This window comes from Mirounga angustirostris, unplaced genomic scaffold (genome assembly GCF_029215605.1).
Source record: "Mirounga angustirostris isolate CCGP_5_RB_7025 unplaced genomic scaffold, mMirAng1.0.hap1 SCAF_9, whole genome shotgun sequence".
Lineage (NCBI taxonomy): Eukaryota > Metazoa > Chordata > Mammalia > Carnivora > Phocidae > Mirounga > Mirounga angustirostris.
This window is the reverse complement of record NW_026991717.1, coordinates 20,023,916-20,046,388: the sequence shown is the minus strand read 5'-3', so window position 1 is coordinate 20,046,388 and position 22,473 is coordinate 20,023,916. Positions and strand designations below refer to the sequence as shown.

General features: G+C 44.2%; 1 protein-coding gene across 4 annotated transcripts in view; it reads left to right on the top strand.

The window, feature by feature from the left end:
- Positions 1-22,473, top strand: part of PCSK6 (proprotein convertase subtilisin/kexin type 6) — a 182,342-nt gene that overhangs the window by 56,040 nt on the left and 103,829 nt on the right. For all 4 annotated transcript variants that reach the window (XR_010404901.1, XM_045899531.3, XM_045899529.3 and 1 more), the window contains 4 exons: positions 5,621-5,731; positions 6,485-6,628; positions 7,848-7,924; positions 10,117-10,205. Coding sequence is in view for 3 of the 4 variants with exons in the window: in XM_045899531.3 (XP_045755487.2) it covers positions 5,621-5,731; positions 6,485-6,628; positions 7,848-7,924; positions 10,117-10,205 (421 nt within the window). In the remaining variant the exon portion in view is untranslated. The remainder of the gene's footprint in view (positions 1-5,620; positions 5,732-6,484; positions 6,629-7,847; positions 7,925-10,116; positions 10,206-22,473) is intronic.

The following is a 22,473-nucleotide window of genomic DNA, read 5'->3' as shown; positions in this document are numbered from 1 at the left end:
GCATTCCCAGATGACTAATTTTAATTTGACTTCTCAAGAAGAAAGATGGGGTGGGGGCATGCCTGGCAAAAGAAAGCATTGCTATTCACAGTAACCTTGGGAAGATGAGGAAGTCTTCTGCGTGCCTAGAATTCTCTTCCCCAGAGCAAATAACTTTCTATGATAAATATGCTGTAGGTTTAGCAAGAAACATACCCCCAAAAAAATAGGTAAAAGGAAAAGGATCAGCGTGAAGTTCCACCTTCAAAACATGACTTTGAAGAAATCAAGACATTTTATACAGGTTTATACAGGTGTGCTAGGAGAGCTGATTTGTGTTTGGGCCACATGTCTGGCAAACCTTGCTCTTGGCCCAAATCATTTATGGTTGATCTTCCACAAAAAAAAAAAAAAAAAAAAAATCAATCAAGGTCATCGGGTGGTCATTAAGACTCAATTACATTTTCTCCGCTGAAATGTGTTTTTAATAGTCTACTTGTGGTTATATTTGTAATCTGAAATGTATTCATTGAACTTCACTCCTGCGTTCAAGAAGCATTTAGTGAACTCCTTCTATATCCCACACATTGCCTGGCACACTAAAATACAGCGGTGAGGAAAACCCAGGCCCGCCCACAGGCCAGTGGGGAGCAGAGGGCAATCAGACGGACCCCCAGATACATCCAATCATGGACTGGCCAGTGCTGGAAGAACAAGGTGTGGGACAAGCCCTCGACCTCAGGCAGAGACTCACCGAAGTTTGTATTCATCCTGTGTCAGTTTTCATTTTGCCTTTTCCGTAAGAAAGAGGATGATACTTTGGTCCAGCAAAGCTTTCCTGAGCTAGTACCTGTTACAGGGCAGATGTTTGCTGAGAGCTGGGGAAAAAAGGGTGCCCTCAGTCATCCCTCCTGAGAGGAAAGAAGGGCTCCTGAATAACAGTGTGCACACTGGGGGGTGAGGGCAGTGGTAAAGAGACATGCAGGGGAGCCTAGGAGCCCCGAGGGGGACCCCTTCAATGGCCAGCCTGGATGTCAGAAAAGGTTTCCAGCACGTGTGGAGGTCAAAAGATGAATATAAGTAAGTGGCCCAGGGAGGGGGGAAGGGCACGCCAGTCAGAAGGCACAGAGCCTCGTGGCACAGCCAGGCCTGCTGGCTGTGGAAGGCCAGGCGAGAGTAGCCTGGGGGTAGAGTGAGGTTCAGAGGGGAGAGGTGAGGAGGGCCGTGTGACCTGTCAGGCAGGGAGTGGTCAGGGCGAGAGCTACAGATCTGTATGGGAGGTGGTTCTAGCCAGAGTTGGCCCCAGTGGGAACACCAGGGTAGCTGTTCTGGGGTTGAAAATAGTGGTAAAGAGCGGCTGCCTCGAGCATCTCTCCCTGGCCCAGGGTACCTCCCAGGGCAGCCTCAGCCACAGCAGCCCCTCCTCTGGGGTCCCATGTGTTCTCATCACCAGCGACGAGAGGGGAGGCCTGGCCGAGCTGGGAATCCCAGATCCTCCATTACCAGGACAGCCTCATGGGTTCTTAAACATTGAAAAATCCCAGCCCTGATTAAGGCCACTATTTAAAGCTGTATTACTCTCTGAGGACAGCTTGGCCACACACTGGATGCCTTAAAATAATAGAAATTTATGATCTCATAGTCCTGAAGTCTAGCAGTCTGGAATCAAGGTCTCCATAGGGCAGTAACTCCCCTGAAGGCTCCAGCTGAGAATCTTTCCTTGCCTCTTCCAGCTTCTGTTGGCTCCAGGTGTTCCTTGGCTTCTGGCTGCATCCCTCCCATCTCTGCTTTTGTCTCCATCTTCCCGAGGGCTGTCCTCCTGCCTTCTTGTATGGGGACATGTGTCATTGGAGTTTAGGGCACACCCAAATAATCCAGGGTAATCTCATCTGGAGATCCTTAATTTAGTTACTTCTGGGTGGACATACCTTTTGGGAGGCCACCATCGACCTACTATAAAACCTATGGAGGGGCCTGGGTGGCTCAGTTGGTTCAGCATCTGACTCTTTGATTTCAGCTCAGGTCATGATCTCAGCCCCACATTGGGCTCCGTGCTCAGTGTGGAGTCTGCTTGAGATTCTCTGTCTCCCTCTCCCTCTGCCCTTCCTCTCTCTCTCTCAAATAAATAAATAAGTACAATCTTAAAAAAAAAAAAAAAGCCTGTGGGGAGTGAAGTAGAATGAGCAGGCACTTTCTTGTGCATAATATTCCCTCTTCCTTCAGTCCAGTGATCTGAAGGTTTGATGCACGATCCATTGTCTTCATAAGAAGGTTGGGCTCAACCCTTACCAGGCATACTTAGGCCCTGAACGTATTTTAGTATGCTCCAGGCCCACTCCTTTGCAGACTTACTTGAGTTTAGGACTGATTTTCTGAGTTCTATGTCTGTGGCCTTGAAAGGTAGATCGTATGTACAGTACACTGTCTCCTCCCCTGCATTTTTCACCAAGAGAACGTCTGAACGCCTCCCCAGGAAGCTGAGGGATCTGGATAGACCATGAGTGAATCTTCAGTGTAAAGGGGCCATCCAGGTGAACTGCCAGAGAAATAGTATGAAGAATACTTGAAACCCCACAAAGGATCCTGGGTTGCCTTTTCTAAGAAAGATAATCACATGCATCAAGGAAAATAGCCTCAGTCGGGTCTCCCTCCCAGCCTCGACACCCACCATCAGGACCACTTCACTGTTTCGCCCTATTTGTTCCCACGTTCTGCAGAAGAATCATTCCATGAGTGACACCTCCTTGGAGATCCTAAACTACCCATCCCTTTCTCATAAATCACATCAGTGTTCATGAACAAAGACCCTCAGACATGCCTGTGGGAGCGTCACCCCTTTAACAAGGACAGGCGCAGATACTATTTGATGGGAGAGCTAAAGTTTTAGTCACATGGTTTTGGGTTAGCCCCTGTGACCTTGCTGGACAGGCCAGGTGGCTCCTGGGTTCCAGCCTGAGGGGCCTCTGCAGAACCCTGTATCTGAGCTGGGGGTGCAGCAGAGGGTGCCTTGGTCCTGGATGGGACACAGTGGTATTCAGGCATCAGACATACAGTAACACTCAATGCAACTTTGTCAAGCGAGCAACTGAATATGCAACCAGAGGGGCCGTACCGTCCAGAGGAATGAGGCCAGGTAGACTGGGCAAATGACGAGATACAAGCGTCTAGGATCCCCTTGTACTTCCCAGCACTTGGCTGAGAAACAAGGCAGTGACTGGAGCCCAGAGAAAGAAAATGGCAAGCAAGCCCAGACCCAGGGATCACTGGCCCAATCAGCCTGTGACAGTGAGGTCACCTGCGATTCCATCTGAATAATTTGTTATATTTGGTTCCATTGGCCTGACAGCGCCTCGCTGGTTGTCAAAGACTTATCATGACCTGTCGCAGGAGAGAGGGTTTCCGTTGAGACCATGCTAGAGGGAGAGCCCCCAACTGTGCCACGGACCCATGCCATGACTGCCTGCCCTCAGCATTCGGTGTTAATGTTGGGTTCTTACCCAGAGTCCAGCCATGACTGGGGGCCAGGATGCCCATATTCTTTCATCCCACTACGGGACTATCTTGTGACTTAGGGCAACTTGCCTTCCCATGTCACCTCCCTGATTTGGGCGAGTCACCCACTTGGGCTTGCAAGAGGAGAGTTCACCTCTGTAACTGGAAGTGGGGCCTAGTGTCCACAGTGGACAAAAGATGCTGGATGTCAGTAAGATGGGTGGTAAGTCAGTGGGGCAAGATGGATTGGGAACATGCCGGGGAGCTTGGGGCCATTAGTGGTATACGTAACTCTCTATTTTGTAATTAGTGTTTAGCAGATTAGGAAATATTGTCTTAAGCGTTTTATACCAAGTAAATCTTTCTGGTTCAGGCAGTGATGTATGGGGAGGTTGCAACATGCCATCAGAGGGTATTGTGAACAAAATGTCTCATTGTCTAGTTTTATTTTCCATGGAAGTATCTATCCACAGCAGTCATAAATTGTCTAGGACTTGGGGCCGAGGTTAGTTTTAGTGCCTAGCCCAACATTGTTTTTGAGCTGTTTGTGGTGTTTCTAAGGAACCTGGTCTGTCTGCTCGTGTTTCAGGAACAAAGCACATTGGCAGTGGGACAGGCTGTGATACTCCTTTCTAAGCATTTTGTCCTGTTGACCAGTGTTGCCTTTCAGATCAATCCTCACCCTTAAATGTGAGGCTATATGTGGGGCTGTTCTGCATACCCCCTTCAGGACAGTGTGGGGAAGTTGAGGCCAAGAGAGGTCTGAGGGAAGACATCTTGCCCCTCTGCCCTTGGGTGCCTTTTATTCCCTTCCAGAGTTGCCTCGGGTGGCTCCCACGGGTGGCTATGCCAGCCTTGGGTCTGAGCCTGGGGTCACCAGCCGTGCCTGGGCCCCCACTGCCCCCACCCTTGAGGCTCCCATCCCCCCTTCCTTCTCCTCCTCGCTCCACCTTCCCTACCTGTCTGCCACTTCAGAGCCTGCATCACACTCCGGGCTGCTTGGTGGGAGCCCCCACCTAGAGCACAGACTCCCGAGAGCAGAGCCCCAGTGCCCTCATCCTGCCCATCTCCACCCCAGAGCCAGACCAGGCCCCAAAGGGAGCCATTACTGAATCAGGTGGGACCACGGCAGCAGGACCAAGAAAATGCTTTGCTTCAGGGCATGGGAATTCTGTTCCCCATGATCTTCTAAAAGTAAAAATAAAAACAAATGTCTTCTACCTTGAAAAACTCTTACATGCACACACACACACACACTGAAGTGAGTGCTTTATATACACCAGTTCATATGCCAGTGCCCCCTCATGACAACCCATGATGGTGCCCATTGTACAGATGAGCAAACTGAGGCCAGGAGGTTATTGGACCACTCTCAGTCTCACAGCTGGTTGAGTGTGGGCCTGGGTTTTGAATCTAGGCCGCTAGACTCCTGGATTCCCGCTCTTAAATATCATGTATACTCCCTCTCAGACTATTTTCCTTGGTTGTGAAGGCAGATCACGCCAATGGAAAATTTATAAAACCCTAAATTTCTAAAATAATTTAGAAATTTTTAATTAGCAATAATGTCACCACCAAAAAATTGCGGCTATTAACATTTTGCTGTGTCTCTTTCTAGATTTTTCTCTGTGCTTATTTTGGTACCATGTTTCCCGTGGCTGCTAAAAATTCCAACGTCTGGATTACTATAATTTACTGATTCCTGTCCTCTCTGTAGAACATCTTGCTTCCAACTTCCAAGAACCATTTGATCAATTTCTCCCCTCTTCACACTCTTTCCATTCTCATACATGTATTTCCTTCATATTCGGGCCAAGGATCACCAGACAATTCACTGGCAACTTTACAAGCTTTCTCTCTCTCTCTCTCTCTTTTTTATTTTTTTAGTAGAATGATTTCAAAACCTATTTCCCCTGCCGTGAGTTCTCATCTTTCAAATGTGGTCATTTTGAAGTGAAAAATGTCTCCTTGGTATTTACTATCCAAGACTCCTGTGAGACAGATATTCATGAAAAAGGACACTTGTGTAGCTCCTACCGAGAGACAGCAGACACAATCATGAGATCCCCTTTAAAATAAACAGTAACTGTAAAAAAAAATAAAAATAAAAATAAATAAAATAAATAGTAACTGCTTTTCTCCCCGCCAGGTGAAATGGTTCCAACAACAAGAAGTTAAACGCAGGGTGAAGAGACAGGTGCGAAGTGACCCTCAGACCCTCTATTTCAACGACCCCATTTGGTCCAACATGTGGTACATGGTGAGTACGGCCTCACTGCCCCCAGGGCATTTGCATTGCTGTGTTGCCGAGATGGCTTAATTTCCCCCCAGCAGAGCTAAATCCTCACAGCAACCCGAAACAGACACACTTCCTTCCTATCAGTGTGAAACCCCTACTTCAAGGCTGTGTAGCACAGATGTTCTTGTGAACGGTTTAAGAATGAGGCGAAATGGGGGCGCCTGGGTGGCCCAGTCGTTAAGCATCTGCCTTCCGCTCGGGTCATGATCCCGGGGTCCTGGGATCGAGCCCCGCGTCGGGCTCCCTGCTCGGCGGGAAGCCTGCTTCTCCCTCTCCCACTCCCCCTGCTTGTGTTCCCTCTCTCGCTGTGTCTCTCTCTAATAAATAAAAAAATCTTAAAAAAAAGAATGAGGCGAAATGCCCCAGGGGAGTGGTGGGGGAGTCTCTGGGCAGAGGAGTGATTTCATGCAAGCTTGGGACTAAGTAAACAGTGAAGACTGAGAGCCCGCACAGGAAGATGATGCCCTAGGAAAATGATAGATTGCCAGGTGTGGGAAAAGCACAGGGAGCACTTCACATTTACTCTTCCTGAAAATGGGTGGGAGAAAGGGGTTGTCTGCTCTGTAGGGCACGGGGAAGTGTTTCCTCCTTACACACTTAGGAACATCCCTGCTGGGTTTATGCGGTACAGTGTGTCCATCCTACGGCACAGTGTGGCCTCAGAGAGTCCGTGCTGGGGGGCGGGGGGGTGCCTTGTGTCTTCTGTGCATACAGCACTGTGGTGACAAGAACAGCCGCTGCCGATCAGAAATGAACGTCCAGGCAGCGTGGAAGAAGGGCTACACTGGGAAAAACGTGGTGGTCACCATCCTTGATGATGGCATAGAGCGGAATCACCCCGACCTGGCACCAAACTATGTAAGTCAAGCCTGGAACGTGCAAAGATATTCAACCATGCTAGTCATTCAATAAGTACAAATTTTAAAAACCGTAAGGTGCCATTTCTCCCCCACGCCCCCCTCATTATATTAAATGGTGCAGAAAACCATGATGGGGAAGGTTGGCGAAACACACTTCCCTCTGCCATCCTGGAGCCAGGGGTTGCCCAGAAGGATTGGTCCAGATGTTTGAGGAGTCACATGTACTCCTGAGAATGGGTCCTAAAGAATTCAGAAACTTGGGTGGAGCTGGTCATTGGGCTAACACGAGCAGCGTGAAACATGACATCGTTAAAGCCTGGGCTCTGGACCCAGCTGCCTGGGTTTCTATTCTGGCTCTGCAGCTCACTAGCTCTGAGACCTCAGGCAAGTTGCTTCACCTCTGGGCCTCAGTGTCACCATCTGTAAAATGGTATCTCATCAGGTTATTACGAGGATCGAATGTCTTTGTAAGTGTAAAGAAGAGAGCCTAGCACATAGTGCATAGGATGAAGGCATTCCAATATTCTAATGAGCCTATGTGTGTAACAAAGGTTAAGTTCACCCATGTCATGTCTGTTTGAGAGACAGTTATGCAGCCCTTAAAAATGACAGTTTTGAAGTCAACAACTCAGGAGAGCTTTTCTGAAGTGTTTTAAGAGGAGGATGTGAAATGATATGAATACCGTGACTATGAGTATATAAACAAAGACACGAACATTAGAAATATAAGAGAAAGGACATTCTGACACATACTACAACATGGATGAACCTTGAGGACATTAAATGGAAGATGCCAGTCATGAAAAAACCCAAATACTGTATGATTGTGCTTATCGGAGGCACCTAGAAGAGTCAAATTCTTAGAGACAGAAAGCAGAATGGGGGGTTGCCAGGAGCTGGGGGACTGGGGAGTGGGGAATTAGCGTCTGATGGGTGCCAAGTGTCAGCTTTGCAAGATGAAGGGGTCTGGGGATGGAGGGTGGTGATGGTTGCACAACAGTGTGAATGTACTTAATGCCATTGAACTTTATACTTTAAAATGGTTAGGAGGCTACATTTCGTTGGGTACATTTTACCTCAATAAAAATGTATGTAAGAGGATAGTTACAGGAAGAGAGTACCAAGTATATGTTTTTCTCTACTTTCTAGTAGAGGCATAAAAATCATTTAAAGCATGCTATGCCGTTTCTCTTCAGTCACTGAGATTTCTTTCTTAGGATTCCTATGCAAGCTATGATGTCAACGGAAATGATTATGACCCATCTCCACGCTATGACGCCAGCAATGAAAATAAGTACGTCACTTTGTCTCCTCCTTCCTTGCTTCCCTGGCCCTCTCCCTGCAGAATCACTATTGAACTGGCTCCCAGTAGGGATCCCAGAAAGGTGATGGGGCTGCCTGGCCGGTGTCTGGGGCTTACCCAGGAGCCAGAAGCCAGTCTGGGCACAGCCCTTCAGGCATAAGACGGCCTCTGTGGGTTTTGCCTCTTCCTGAGGGGTGTCACCTCTGCTGGTCAGCTAGAAACGGATATTTGACTAACATTGTTCCTGTTTCCAGCCTTGTGTCCATGACCAGCTGTGTGAAGACAGCAGTTTGGGGGCACCTGGGTGGCTCAGATGGTTAAGTATCTGCCTTCAGCTCAGGTCATGATCCCGGGGTCCTGGGATGGAGCCCCACATCGGGCTCCCCCCTTAGTGGGGAGTCTGCCTCTCCCCTCATTCATGCACTCTCTCTCTCTCAAATGAATAAACTCTTAAAAAAAAAAAAAAAAAGACAGCAGTTTGGCCTATTTGAGCACAGAGGTCACATGCCTGAGCTCTCTTGTCTCCGTCTATGACCTTATGAGAGAAGTGGAAGGGGCATGAGTGGTGTTGGATAAATTTGGATAAATCTGGGTTCAAATCCCAGCTCTACCATCCCTGGCTGTGTGGCTCCATCTCAGTCTTAGAGACTTTCCCGTGGAGACCATGCTCCCTATCTCCCAGGGTTGTGGGAGGGGTGAGCAGACAGGTGCAGAAACTATGGGGGTACAGTCTAGATAGTTGTTTTCATCACTTTGCAAACGAAGGCAGTGGGGTCTGGAGAGATGAGGTGACTCGTGTGCTGTAAGTGACAGCCCTGGGGGGGTCGAGTCCAGCTTCACAGACCTGGCCTTGGACGTTCATTCGCTGTGTCCTGCCTGTCTTTTCTCTGTTGGCATGCCCTGTGCCCCAAGCTCTTACCGTTCCTCCAGAAATATTTAGAGGAAAAGAACAAAAGCCCCTTCTTTCGTCTCCCAGCTGACACAAGGCTTGCCAAGGTGCCTTCCCCCTCCCGTGTAGTGTTTTGCTTTTCTGTAGATTCCATGGTGAGGTTCAAATACTGGTACTCACGCTGTGCAGTGCAGGGAGGCTCAGCCAGGCTGATGTGTTCAACACAACAGAGCCCAGAGCTCCCCGGAGCCCGTGGAGGCCCCAGCCCTGAGGCCTGCTTCCCTGCCTCACATCCCAAGGTCATGGCCCAAGGTGCCCTTCCTGCTCAGCGACGAGCACGCCTCGGGTGCAGGACGCCTCATTTCCCAGTCACACATCCAGGGGGCAGGGAGGAATGATCCAGACAGGACACAGTGACCCATGAAGGGCAGGCTTGAATCTGGGTGACATGGAGCTCCGTGACACTAGGGACAGCCCTGCCTGGGGGGCTGCACGAGGTCCACAGAAGGACAGATGACTCCCTTCCAGAAGGCTAGCACGCAGACCTGGGACTATTTTTAAAGGTGGTTTTAAATTTAAATCAATGATTCTAATCCCCGTGGACTCTTCTCAGAGATGGGCTGTTTAAACTTGCCTGTATTTTGGCCTCTCTGCTAGAGAAATTACCTCGATACAGCACATTGGAAAATGGGGTCATTACTGAGGAAAGCAATTTGTTTTACTGGTAATTTCTTCGTAGTCCCCCCACCACTGGTGAGTGTTCCAATTTAGAGCGTTCTTCCTCGGCTCCTGCTTAAGTGGCCATGGAGGTGAGGGGAGGGCTGTCCCGAGGTGAGCATGGGGGTGGCAGGTGCACAGGGGACCCTTTAGTACTCCTTCCATCCTGTCAGCCCGGCGGATGTCTATGCTGCCCCTGCAGCGTGCCAGGTAATGCGCCGTCAGTGACATGAATACATAGCTCGGGAGGAGTCCCGCCCCAGCAGAAGCCCCTCACTTCGTCCTGGGGTCATGGGGACGAGACGGCCCTGAGCAAGTGCTTGCCCTGGGCAGGGTGGCCCGGAAGGCCTTGTTAGCCTGCCGGTGTGGGGTGTGGCAGGGGCAGGACTGCCCAGGGCTGGGCAAAGCCGGGCCTGAGGCTCCCTGCTGGAGGAGCGAACCTGCAGGGGAGGGGTGGCGATGAGAGGGGCGGCCGGACAGAGGCTAACTGACTCTCCTCGCAGGACACCTGAGCAATGCCCCGGATCCACTACCGATTGCTGGGCCGAGCCCTAACTTTGTTTTCTGCTTTGTTCAGACACGGTACTCGTTGCGCCGGAGAGGTCGCCGCTTCAGCCAACAACTCTTACTGCATCGTGGGCATAGCATACAATGCCAAAATAGGAGGTAAGGTCCGGGGGCACGCGGCCGGGGAGCTTCGGGGACGTGGCAGGGGTGCTGGACTGTCCCGTCCCGCCAGGCTCAGCAGCTTCACCTCGGCCGGCCTTGGCCCTCTGCATCAGACACCACCCCCACCCCCCCACCCCCCGCACCGGCCTGCAGCCTGGTGCCAGGCAGCCAGCACCCCGTGACCCGGGGCCTCGGGGCAAAGGAATTGCTCACTGTGTTGCCCGAAAAGCCGTCGGGAAGTCGCCGCCTTTCTCTTCTCTGGCCCTGCTAGTCTGAGGCCCCACTGTCAACCAAACCACCCCTCCGAAAAGGCCACTCTGGTTCCCTCCTGCTCACAGCCCTGCAGTGGCTCCTTGTCACCTCCACAACGGAAGTCCCCGCTCCAGCCTGCTGGCCCACTTCTCCTGCCCCCGCCCCTCAGCTTTTCAGGGGGACCTTTGTCGTGGTGTCCCCCAGTCACATGTGGTCCTCCCAATTTAGGCCTGGGCTTGCAGCATTCCTTCCATCACCCCAAAGCCTCTTCCCGCCTCTCTCCCTTTGGCTCCATGCCCACTCCTCCGCCCCCTGGCTTGTTCACCCCAGCGGGTGGGGGACTGGGTCTGCCGGGTCCCTGTAAGGAGCAGTGCCTGACCCCAGGTGTTTCTGCCTCTCCTGTTTAACTTCTCCATTTATGAGTCAGGCTTCTCTTGCTAGGATAAGGCTTTAGAGCAAACAGTTACATGTCTTCTTCCCCATCTGAGCCTGGCAGTTTGACTATCCAAACTGGCGATCAACAGGTACTTCGGAGTATCATTTAGGAGCATTTTGTTGAGCTGGGAGCTGAGCAGGTGCATGCCATGGGCATGAATGGTCCTTGAGCATCCAGGTGGCTTTGGGGCACCCGTGTCCTCACTTGGGACTCTCGGTTTGGAGGTGCTCATGCTCACTCAGTGGGTGTGCCAGGATGCTGCCTTCCCTGCTGCTTTGCCTTTGCTGGGGTGACTGTAGCCCCCTCAGGTCTCCTATGAGCTACACGGGGGGAGAGGCTGGGTTCCCTGCATCACTCTGGAGGTTTTGATGAATAAATACCCCTAAGAAGTCTCTCCATAAACTGTAGGACCAGGCTGACGTGGGTACCGATCCCAATTCCGCCACCCGCTAGCTGTGTGTCCCTGGATAGCCAGTGTAACCTCTCTGAGCCTTCGTTCCTTCATCTGTGGAGGAAGAATGGCAGTAATTCAGCTGACTCCCTGGGTCTGTTATGACCATGAATTGAGACACTGTGTGTGGAAAGCATTGGCTGAGGGCTAAGTGTGCAGGGGGACTCCTACCAACTCCATCCCTCCTGCTGAAACTCAGAGGCAGAATAAAAGTGATTTGTTTTGCCTTGCATGAGGGGTAGACCCCACCCTTGGGATTGTCTGAACGCTGCTCCCCAAAGACCCTGGACTAGCACTGACTTGTCTACGAGCTGTTAGAAGTGCAAAAAATCGTAGCCCCTGTCCCAGACCTACTGAGTCAGGATCTACATTATAACAAAATCCCTAGAGGGTGTGACAAGAAATGTCAGTTTGAGAGGTGCTAGTTTAGAGGGTTCTGGAGTCAGGCAGGTAGGTAACACCCACATGTGGGCCAGTGCAGTTATGGAGGAAAAGAACCTCCAGAGAAAGTGCACATGAGTGTGGTTGGTTCTCACTCTATACTCCATGCAAAATTGTTACCCCAGTTTCCCAGATTCTGAAGAGGTCACTTCTACGACCAGGGCTTGGGAACAGGAATATTTTTTTAATTAATGTATTTAATATCTCTGAGTATAAACTATACATATAATACTGTGCCAGCCACTGAGGGGAAGAATAAGGATAAGACAGACACAATCTGGGACCTTCTAGGAGCTCCGCATGTCTTTGGGATGAACAGTGCAAAAACATGAAAGATAGTACAAGACCAAGTACTGAAATGACAGAGGCAGACAGGGGGTCCTAAGTATGGCAGGGCAAGCACTCAGTGAGGGCAGAAGCATGAGGATAAGGCATGAGCTCAACGTGAGAGAATTCGACTGGGAACAGAGAAAGTGCTGAGGGAAAAATAGGATCCACAGCATGGAGGCATGCCACGTAGGGTGTGCTAACACACGGCAGAAATTTCTGAGATGCCAATGGAACTGACTATGAGCTTACCCTTTAATTTTTTCTCTTTTTAGCTGTTGCTCAAGAGATTAAAGTGTATTTCCTAACTTACTTCAATCTCTCTGGAATCATTCTTGTCCTACTTCACGTATTACATATGAACCTAAAACAGATTATTTGAATTCACACTCACTCTCATGCTTTGTGCTATTGTTATTCTTGCTTTAAACAGTTGACCTTAAAATATTATTGGAAAAGACTATATTTACCTACATATTTACCATTCCCAGTGTTCATCCTTACTTTCTAGCTTCGGATTTCTATGTGGTTTCCATTTTTCTCTAGCCTGAGAATTTCTTTTTGTATTTTTTGAAGTGCAGGTGTACTGATGACAATTTATCTCAGCATTCATCTGAAAGTGTCTTTATTTCATCCTCATTTTTGAAAGAAATTCTGCTGAACATAGAATTCTAATGTGACCTGTTTCTCTTTCAACACTTTAAAAATGTTCTTCCATTCTCTTCTGGTGTCCATTGTTTCTGATGATGAGTCATTTATAATCCTTATTGTTGTTCCCCATTTACATAATGTGATTTCTTTTTTTCTATCTGTGCTTTGCCTGTGACTATAATGTCCTTTGGTGTAATTTTCTTGATGTTTATCTAGCTTGGGGTTTGCTTGGCTTCCTACTGGCTTGTTCTTATTTTTTGGTCTAAGTCAAATGTGGAAAAATTTCTGTCGTTATTTAATTTTTTTCAACCCTATTTTCTTTCTCCTCTCTTTGGGCACCAGTTATAGTTGTTAGATTGCTTGATGTACCTTACAGGTTACTGAGGCTGTGTTCATTGTTTTAAGTCCTTTTTTCCTCTCTGTGCTTCGTGCTTCAAAGTATATGATTTCTATTGCACCGTCTTCAGGTCCATTAGTACTTTCTTTTGTTGCGTCCAATGTGTTGTTAATTCCATCCAATGAATTTTTTTTTTTTTTTAACTTTTCAGATCTCCTGCCTTTCTGTCCTGTGATTTCCACTTGACAATTTTTTTTTATTGTTTCCAGGTCCTTCCTGAGATTCTTCTTTTCTTCACCCATTATTTCTATCTTTTGTTTTAGATTCTTTAACATATTTGTAAGAGTTAAAGACTTGTACTAATTCCAGTATCTAGGTCATTTCTGGGTGTTTCTAATGATTGATTTTTCTTTTTACAATGGGTTATGTACTCCTCTTTCTTTGCAAATGGCTAGTAAATTTTTGCTGTACACTAGACATTGTTGTGCTATTGTAGAGACTCTGGATTCTGTGATCTTTTTTTTTTTTTTTTAAAGATTTTTATTTATTTTTTAGAGAGCGAGAGAGAAACAGCATGAGAGGGGCAAGGGTCAGAGGGAGGGAGAAGCAGGCTCCCCACTGAGCCGGGATCCCGATGCGGGACTCGATCCCAGGACCCTGGGATCATGACCTGAGCCGAAGGCAGACGCTTAACCATCTGAGCCACCCAGGCGCCCTGGATTCTGTGATCTTTGAATGCTGTTGAGTTTTGTTCTAGCAGTCAGCTCAAGTGGAACATGTAGAGGTTTGATTATTCATTTTTTATGGTTGATCTCTTTCTGATTTGCCCTTAGCCTTAGGGAAGATTCTTTATCCCCACCACATAGTCTTTACTTTTAGATCATGACCCTTTTGGCGTCTCAGTGGAAAGATTGAAATGTTTACCAAGACCTCTAACTTGACAAGAGTCAAACTCCAAATTGACTCCCCTACAATAGGCAGCAGCTGAAATATCCACTCTGCTCATTCAGCCTCCAGCTGGTCTTTTCCTCCTGAACTTCTTAAAGTTTTGCCCAAACATGTTTAGTTCAGGGGTCAGCCAAGTGTTTGAGGGGAGTTTATATGTCCTCTTCTGTGGCTCTCTCCTTTCTGGGATTTATCTCAATTTCCAGCTGCTCTAGCAGTCCCAAACTCCATCCCATGCCTCCCCGGGAGAATTAGATTGCACTTTCCTGCTTAAGTTCTAGTCTCTCCATACCAAGAGAATTGGGGAGTTCCCTCAGAAGAAAAGTTATTTAAACTTGCATCATACCCAATATGGTTCCCTTCTTTCAAGAACTGAATCCCCTGCCTGCTTCTGCCTTCTTCTTGTTGCTTTCCAATGCCCTTGTAAAGTCGTGTTTCTATTCAATAAATCTTTTGTTGAGAATTTCATTATTATCTTTTAGAGGAGTTAGCGTGATGGAATCTACTCTGCTGTTATTAGAACTATAACTTGTGGTTTCTTTACCGAATAGATGATGTATTTGGTATTATTGCTGCGTAACAGTTACTGCAAAATGTAGCTGCTTAACCAACAAACATGTGTTATCTAGCAGAGATAGTGGCTCAGGGTCACTCATAAGGTTGCCATCAAGCTATTGGCTGTGACTATAGTCTGAACACTTGACAGGGCTGGAGGATCCACTTCCAAGATGGGTCACTTATTTGGCTATTGGCTGGAGCCCTCCATTCCTTGCTGGCTGGTGGCAGGAGCCCTTCTTCCTTGATTCCTCACCATGTGCAGCTCTCCATAGGGTTCTTAGAGCATCACCATAACATGGTAGCCAACTTCCTTTTTTTTTTTTTTTTAATTTTATTTATTTATTTGAGAAAGAGAGAGACAGACAGCGCGTGAACAAGTAGTGGAGAGGATGAAGCAGGCTGCCGACCAAGCAGGGAGCCCAATGTGGGGCTCGATCCCAGAACCCTGGGATCATGACCTGAGCCGAAGGCAGACACTTAACCAACTGAGCCACCCAGGCGCCGTTATTGGTAGCTAACTTCTTTCATTTAAGGTGATTCAAGAGAGAGAAGGAAGAAGCAATGTTTATGACCTAGTCTTAAAAGTCACATACCATTACTTCAGAGAAATGGATCATTAAGTCTAACAAACGCTCAAGGGGAGAGAAATTAGGCTGCACCTTTTGAATGGAAAAGTGTCAAAGAATTTGTGGACATGGTTTAAAATCACCACGGATGGGCTCCTAAAAATTTGATTACATATTTATACAAATGGAGTAATTTTTTTCTACCCACTTGCTTTGTAAAATTGTACATTTCTTATATGTTCTACTACATTAAAGTAATTAAATCAAATGAAAGAATTAGTATCTTTACTATCTTTAGTAAATCCTATCTTTAAAGTAATATTCTTGCTGGAACATTACTAATAAGTCAAGATAGCTCCAAAATACATGTAATGATTTATCAAAGTATGAAGGAGTATGGAAAAGAAGGTAAAATATCTAGAGCCTGGTGAAAATAAGAATAACTAGTACTTACTAAATGTTTGCTAGATAATAGGCACTGATCTAAAGTCTGTATATGTATTCTTATATAATCTCCATAAAACACTATGTTATAGATGCTGCTATTTTCCCTGTTTTAGTGATGAGGGCCAGAGAGGTTAAGTAATTTGCCCCAAGATCAAACCAACCTATCTCTGGCCCCAGCTCTTTACATCTACTCTTTAACAGAAATCTTTAAACCATATATACAGATGGATGGATGGATATGTAGATGGATGGATGGATGGATGGATGGATGGATGGATGGATGAATGGGTGGGTGGATGAATGACTATTATTTCATTGACATTTGATCATACCATACTTGTTTTTAGTAAAATATATTAAGCTTAATTTTATGCAAACTTAACACGAGAAATCAAATCAAACTGAGTAACTGCTGAACTCCAGATTTAATTTTATGTTTAAACTTTACATATTTGTTTAATGTTTAGTTTCATGCTTAATTTGATTTATGTGAATGTAACAGAAGAAAAAGAAACTTAACTTGAAATGAAGACATGGCTGAACTTCACCTAAATATTTCATTGTAATGAAATATTTTCTCAAATAGTCCTTTAAGGTTATTAAAAACAAAACAAATCCCAAGATTGTGAAAATCTTTCAGAGGCCAAGGTTACTTTTTTAATGTCTAATTTGACTTATGTGAATTTAACAGAAGAAAAACAAACAACTTGAAATGAGGGAATTGCTGGGCTTCACATAAATATTTCACTATGATGAAACATTTTCTCAAATACTCCTCTAAAGTTATTTAAAAAAAAAAAAAAAAGCACCCAAGATTATGAAAATCTTTAAGAGTCTACGGTTACTTTTTTTTTTTTAATTACATGTTTTCCATAGAGGATCATTAGATAATTAGCACCTTTTCACCCTCACACCTTGATTTCAGACTTTTGTCATTGTCATTACCTTGTCAGGGTTCAATGGTAATCATCTGTCATGATGGTTCTCGCACTTACTTAGTCTTGGTTCACCACCATCGTTTTCAGTACCGCTTTTCTATTCCCGAGTTGTTTATTTTGATTCATCTCTTAGTTCACTGGATTTCATCACTGAGGAATCTTCTTCAGGAAAGACTAACAGGTGCTGTATTTTCCTAGTTCTTTCATCTTTGAGAATGTCCAAAGGTTGCCTTTACACTTGAATTAGATCTGTGTTATCTGTTATATCCTTACAAAACTTAGCAAACATCACCTTGTTTGTCCCCTGGATTCACTGTTGCTTGGAAAAGTTTGAGGTCAACCTGATTTTTTTCCCCTTGTAGGTGGCTTGACTGCTTGGCTTGTGTAGAATTCTTCCTTTAAACATGAAGTCCAGTAGCTTTGCTGGGCCACCTGTGGGTGAGGATTATTCTATAGCAGCTGTTTTGGGATTCAATACACTTCAAAAGATCTGGGTTGGTTTGTTTTTGTTTTTTTTTTTTCAGGCAAATTTTCTTCTGTTATTGTTTTGAACATTTTGGGTTCCATATATGCAGTTCTAGTCTTCGTGCGTACCACTTATACATATATTGGATTTCTAGTTCCTGACTTCTGTATTTCTTTCTAATCATATTTAACTTTTCATTTCTTTCCCATTTTATTTATTTAGTTTTTTCAGTTTTTCTCAAGCCTGTCCTCCATGTCTTTGGCAGTTTCACCACTGTCTTTTTTCCTAGAGAAAACTCTAGTAAGGCTTTCATTTCTGAAATTGTTTAATGTTTTCCTTTTATTTCTGTCCTGAGGATGAACACACTTGGGGCCTCTTTCTGTTGCCTTGTCATCTCTTCATTGAACACTTGTGTATCTTTGATCTCTTGCTTCAGAGAGAAATTATATTTTCTTTAAATTATGCAGAAATGTTTGTTTATGCTCTCATCATTCTCTTGTATTTGTTATGCCCCATTTTTCTTTGTTTCTTGTAGCGTTGTTGCATAGATGTCATGCTAATCACTTTCTGGTTATTATTAATGACTGGCTGGAGAGCAGATGAAGGCTTTCTCTCTAGGCCAGTAAGATGCTAAAATATGGGGGGTTAGGGGTGGGGAGGATCAGGGGAGGGAGCAAGGCTGCAGGCACCGAGGGCTTGGGTTTGTGGACCCAGATCCTTCTCTTCTGCCAGTCTAGTAGCTTTAGGAGCTACTGAATTAGCATTAACTTCTGTTATGCTCACAACAGTGGGGATGGGGCAGAGCTGATTGTCACTTACTTTTTCTCCTCCAACAAACCATGTCACAAAAAAATGCCTGTTCTTCTTTAAGGAAAAAAAAAGATTTTGTTTATTTATTTGAGAGAGAGACAGAGAGCACAAACTGGGGGAGGGGCAGAGGGAGAGGGAGAAGCAGACTCCCCACTGAGTGGGGACCCTGATGTGGGGCTCAATCCCAGGACCCTGAGATCATGACCTGAGCCAAAGTCAGACACTTAACGAACTGAGGCACCCAGGTGCCCCAAAATGCCAGTTCTTGGAAAGATAGTGTGTCTGTATAATTCTTGGTCAGACCTCACTGTTTCTAAAATAATAGACTTTTCACTTTTGCTGTGAAAGCAATGCAGTGTGGCAAAGAAACAAACCCTCCCCCCAACCCCCAGCCCCCTGTGCCCTGGTCATAAGGTCCTCAGGTGCATCACCTACTTTATGGAGAAATTCCACACCCTAGGGAATCATAGAGCCATGTGTCTTCTTCATTATTTCCAGAGAGGAGAGTGTGGGATACTCTGTGTTTAGCTGGAAGTCTCTTTCACTTCATAGGAATTTTAAATTTTTTTATTAAGTTGTAGGGCTGTACATTGATGATTTATTCCTTTTTTTCTATGTGTAATATTTCAATAAAAATCTGTTTAAAATTTTTTTATGTTGTTAGATTAGTTCATCATTTTCGTGACTCTTGGCCTTGGGATCTTGCTTAGTCCAAGATAATAAATTGATTGTCCTATATTTCTTCTAAAAACTTAGCTTTAGAAGAGTTCATCTTAAAGCTTTTATGGTTTTGTCTGTTGCATTTAGCTTTTTAATCCATATGGAATTTATTCCTGTGTATGGTGTGAAGGAGAGATCTAACTTTATTTTTCCCTGCAGTTTATATTTAGTGATCTGCACATGCCACCCTTATCCTCCATTGTTTCATTAGCTTATTTGTTTTCAATCCCTAAACAAGACTTCACTATTAGTTATTATTAGTTTAAGAGGATTTTTTGGATAACTTATAGGACAAATTTCCTCTTAACGGTTTTTTTTCAAAAATTTCTTGGCTATTCTTGCACATTTTCTCTTTCAGATGAACTTGAGAATCCGCTTGTCAAGTTCCATAAAAAATCCTGTTGGGATTTTGATTGGGATTGCATGGAAATTATAGATTAATTGGGGGAGAATTGACATCTTTACAATATTGAGTCTTCCCACGCAGGAACATGGTATGTTTTTCTTTATTCAGGTCTTCTTTGACATCATTTAAAAGTGTTATCACTGTCTTCATATCAATCTCATGCATTTCTTATTAGGTGTGTATCTAGGTCAGTTTTTTAAATTGTATTTCCAATTGGTTATTATTGAAGTGGATATAGGGAAGCTATTGATTTTTGTGTGCTGGGTTTTTGTATCTGGCCATCTTAATGAACTCTGTTGGGATTATAATTTTTTGTTCTCTTGGCTTTTCTGGACTGATGTAAATAAAAGCTCTCTGTAAATGTAATGGTGGTTTTTATCTCTTTAATAACTCTCATTTCTTTTTCCTGTCTTATTTCAATGTATAGGGACTCCTGCTGAGTATTAAATAGTGGTGATTTATAGGTTTTGTTGTTTTATTTCCTGTTTATACAGGAGTGTTCCTAGTATTATACCATTTGTAGATGTCTTCTGTAGTTTTTCTGTAATTACTTTTTACTAAAGGAAATTTTTACATTCCTAGATTTCTAAGAGGTTTGATCGGGAATGGATTTATTGAACTTTATTACATGCTTTTTAAAAAGCATCTATTGAAATAATTATATTGCTTTTCAAGTTTACTTTTTAATCTGTTTGCTGTAGTAAATTACAGTCATAGATTTCCTAACAGGGGAAACTTCATTCTTCCATTCTTAGAATAAGTTCTATATGATTATGAGTATTGTTCTTTTAATACACTGCTTGCTGTGTTCAGTTGTTAATATGTTATGTGTGGTTTTTGAATCTTTGTCTATCTGATAGTTTGAACTACAGTTGTTGTGTTTTGTGATGTCCGTCTCTAGTTTGGGTATCAGAATTATGCTGGTTTTGTAGGATGAATTATGAAGTTTTCCATCTTTTACTGCGCTCTGAAACAGTTCGTGTACTGGGGACATTGCCTGCTTTCTTAAATGTTCATAGGGCTGATAAATCAATTTGACCAGACAGGATGACTCTTCAAAGGGCTAAGTCTATTCAGGATTTCTATTTCTCCTTGAGGAAATTTTGGTCATTAAATTTTCCTACAAAATTATTCATTTCTCCAGATTTTCAAACATATGACCTATAAATTTAATATTGTATTCTTATAATTAAAAAGATATATCCTCCACATTCATACTTATAATTGTTCCTAATCTTATTTGTGGTATCTCTCCTTTCCTCCTTGATCAGACTAATGAAAAATTTGCTATTTTATGAAATAGGTTTTTTGAGAACAAGATTTTGATATTTTTTTATTATTACTATTTGAATTCTTTTGTTTTCTAACTCATGAATTCTACTTTCCTTTGTTTATTAATTTCTTTGGCTTTTTCATTTTTATTATTGTTGTTTTTTTCCTAGCTCCCTGTAAAGAATGCTTATTAGTTCTTTATTTTCAGGCTTTGATGTGCTCTAAGTGAATAAATGTTCTATATACTTTCCTCCCATTACCTATCTCTGGCTTAATTAAACAGCGCTCTTATTGTTATTCATTTCTGAATAATTTTTATTTGAGCTTTGACTTTTCTCTTTAACTCAAGAGTTATTTATATAAGGGATTTAAATTTTTTTTTTCCAACTGGGTAGATTTTTTTGGTACTCCTTTTGTTGCTAATTTTTAACTTCATTGCATTGGGATCAGAGGCTGTGTTCTGTATAATTTCTGCCTTCTGGAATTTGTTGAGTGTTTCTTTGTGGTCTAATGCATGTTCAATTTTTGTAAATATTCCAATGGGTTTTTGAAGAATATTTTTATTCTTTGCTTATTGAGTACAAAAATCTATCAGAGGTCGCAACTGGTGGCCCACAGACTGCCTTGGCCTATAGATGTGTTTTGTGTGACCCACACAAATGTTTTTTTTTTTTTTAACTTACACAAACATTTACAAATCAAGGAATTTCTTACGAGAATACGAGTTTATCTTAAAAAATCAGGAGGTCTGGCCATGCTGGGCCTCATTCCTTCATGGCAACAGTTAGCTGGGGCTGCACCATGACTGCTCCTTCAAAGAGCAGTTCATCCATCTCCCTCACTGCCTGGTTCAATCGACATGTCCCTTTCAGCCATTTGTCCCGCCTTCCCGGTACCTGAGGGATCCGTGTGTGTCACCTGTGGGCCTGATCAAGCCCTTTCAAAAGTTTGGGAGTCTTGTGTTCTCTCTGCCTGGTCAGTTGCTGAGAAGGGATGTTGGTCTCCATGATGATTGTGGATTTGTTGATTTCCCTCAAGCTTTGGTGTATAAGTTTCATAGCTGTGTTACAAGGGGCACAAAAGTTATCATCTCTTGTTGGTGTAATGAATCTTCCTCTAATCAATATAAAAATCCTCTCTTTGTTTCATTCTCTTTATGCCTTTTGTTGTTCTTCTTATCATCATTTTCCTCATATATTTTTCATTCCTTTATTTCTAGCCTTAGTTTTATAAGCAGCCTATATCTGGCTTTATTTACTTATTTTTCTTGTACAGTCTAAGAATTGCTTCAAAGAGGGAATTTGATATGTTCACATTTGATATATTTAGGCTTATCACTGTGACCGACCCTATTTTGCTTTCCCTTTTTTTTTTTTAGTTTTTATTGTTATGTTAATCGCCATACATTACATCATTAGTTTTTGACGTAGTGTTCCATGATTCATTGTTTGTGTATAACGCCCAGTGCTCCGTGCAGTACGTGCCCTCTTTAATACCCATCACCAGGCTAACCCATCCTCCCACCTCCCTCCCCTCTAGAACCCTGTTTGTTTTTCAGAGTCCATTGTCTCTCATGGTTTGTCTCCCCCTCTGATTCCCCCCCTTCATTCTTCCCCTCCTGCTGCTATCTTCTTCTTCTTCTTCTTCTTCTTTTTTTAATTAACATATAATGTATTATTTGTTTCAGAGGTACAGGTCTGTGATTCAACAGTCTTACACAATTCACAGCGCTCACCATAGCACATACCCTCCCCAATGTCTATCACCCAGCCACCCCATCCCTCCCACCCCCCACCACTCCAGCAACCCTCATTTTGTTTCCTGAGATAAGAATTCCTCATATCAGTGAGGTCATATGATACATGTCTTTCTCTGACTGACTTATTTCGCTCAGCATAACACCCTCCAGTTCCATCCACGTCGTTGCAAATGAATTTTGCTTTCTCTTAATTGACTTAGTTTACCGACTTATTTTTACTGGTTTTTTTTTCTTTCTGTTTCTTTTACTTCCCTGCCCTTTGCTCTCTTCTTTGTTTTCTTTCATTCTAATGGCTTGAAATCTTTATGTTCTAATTCTGTCTTTCTAATCCTCTGAGGCACACATACTAGAATTTATATTTTCCTACACTGTGTAGCATTGCTCAGTACCTATCCCCTTCTCCTGAGCAAAACAAGAACCTTATCATAGTTTCCCTTCCCTCTGCCATCTTCTCTTCTCCTTCATTACCTCCCAAAATTGGGG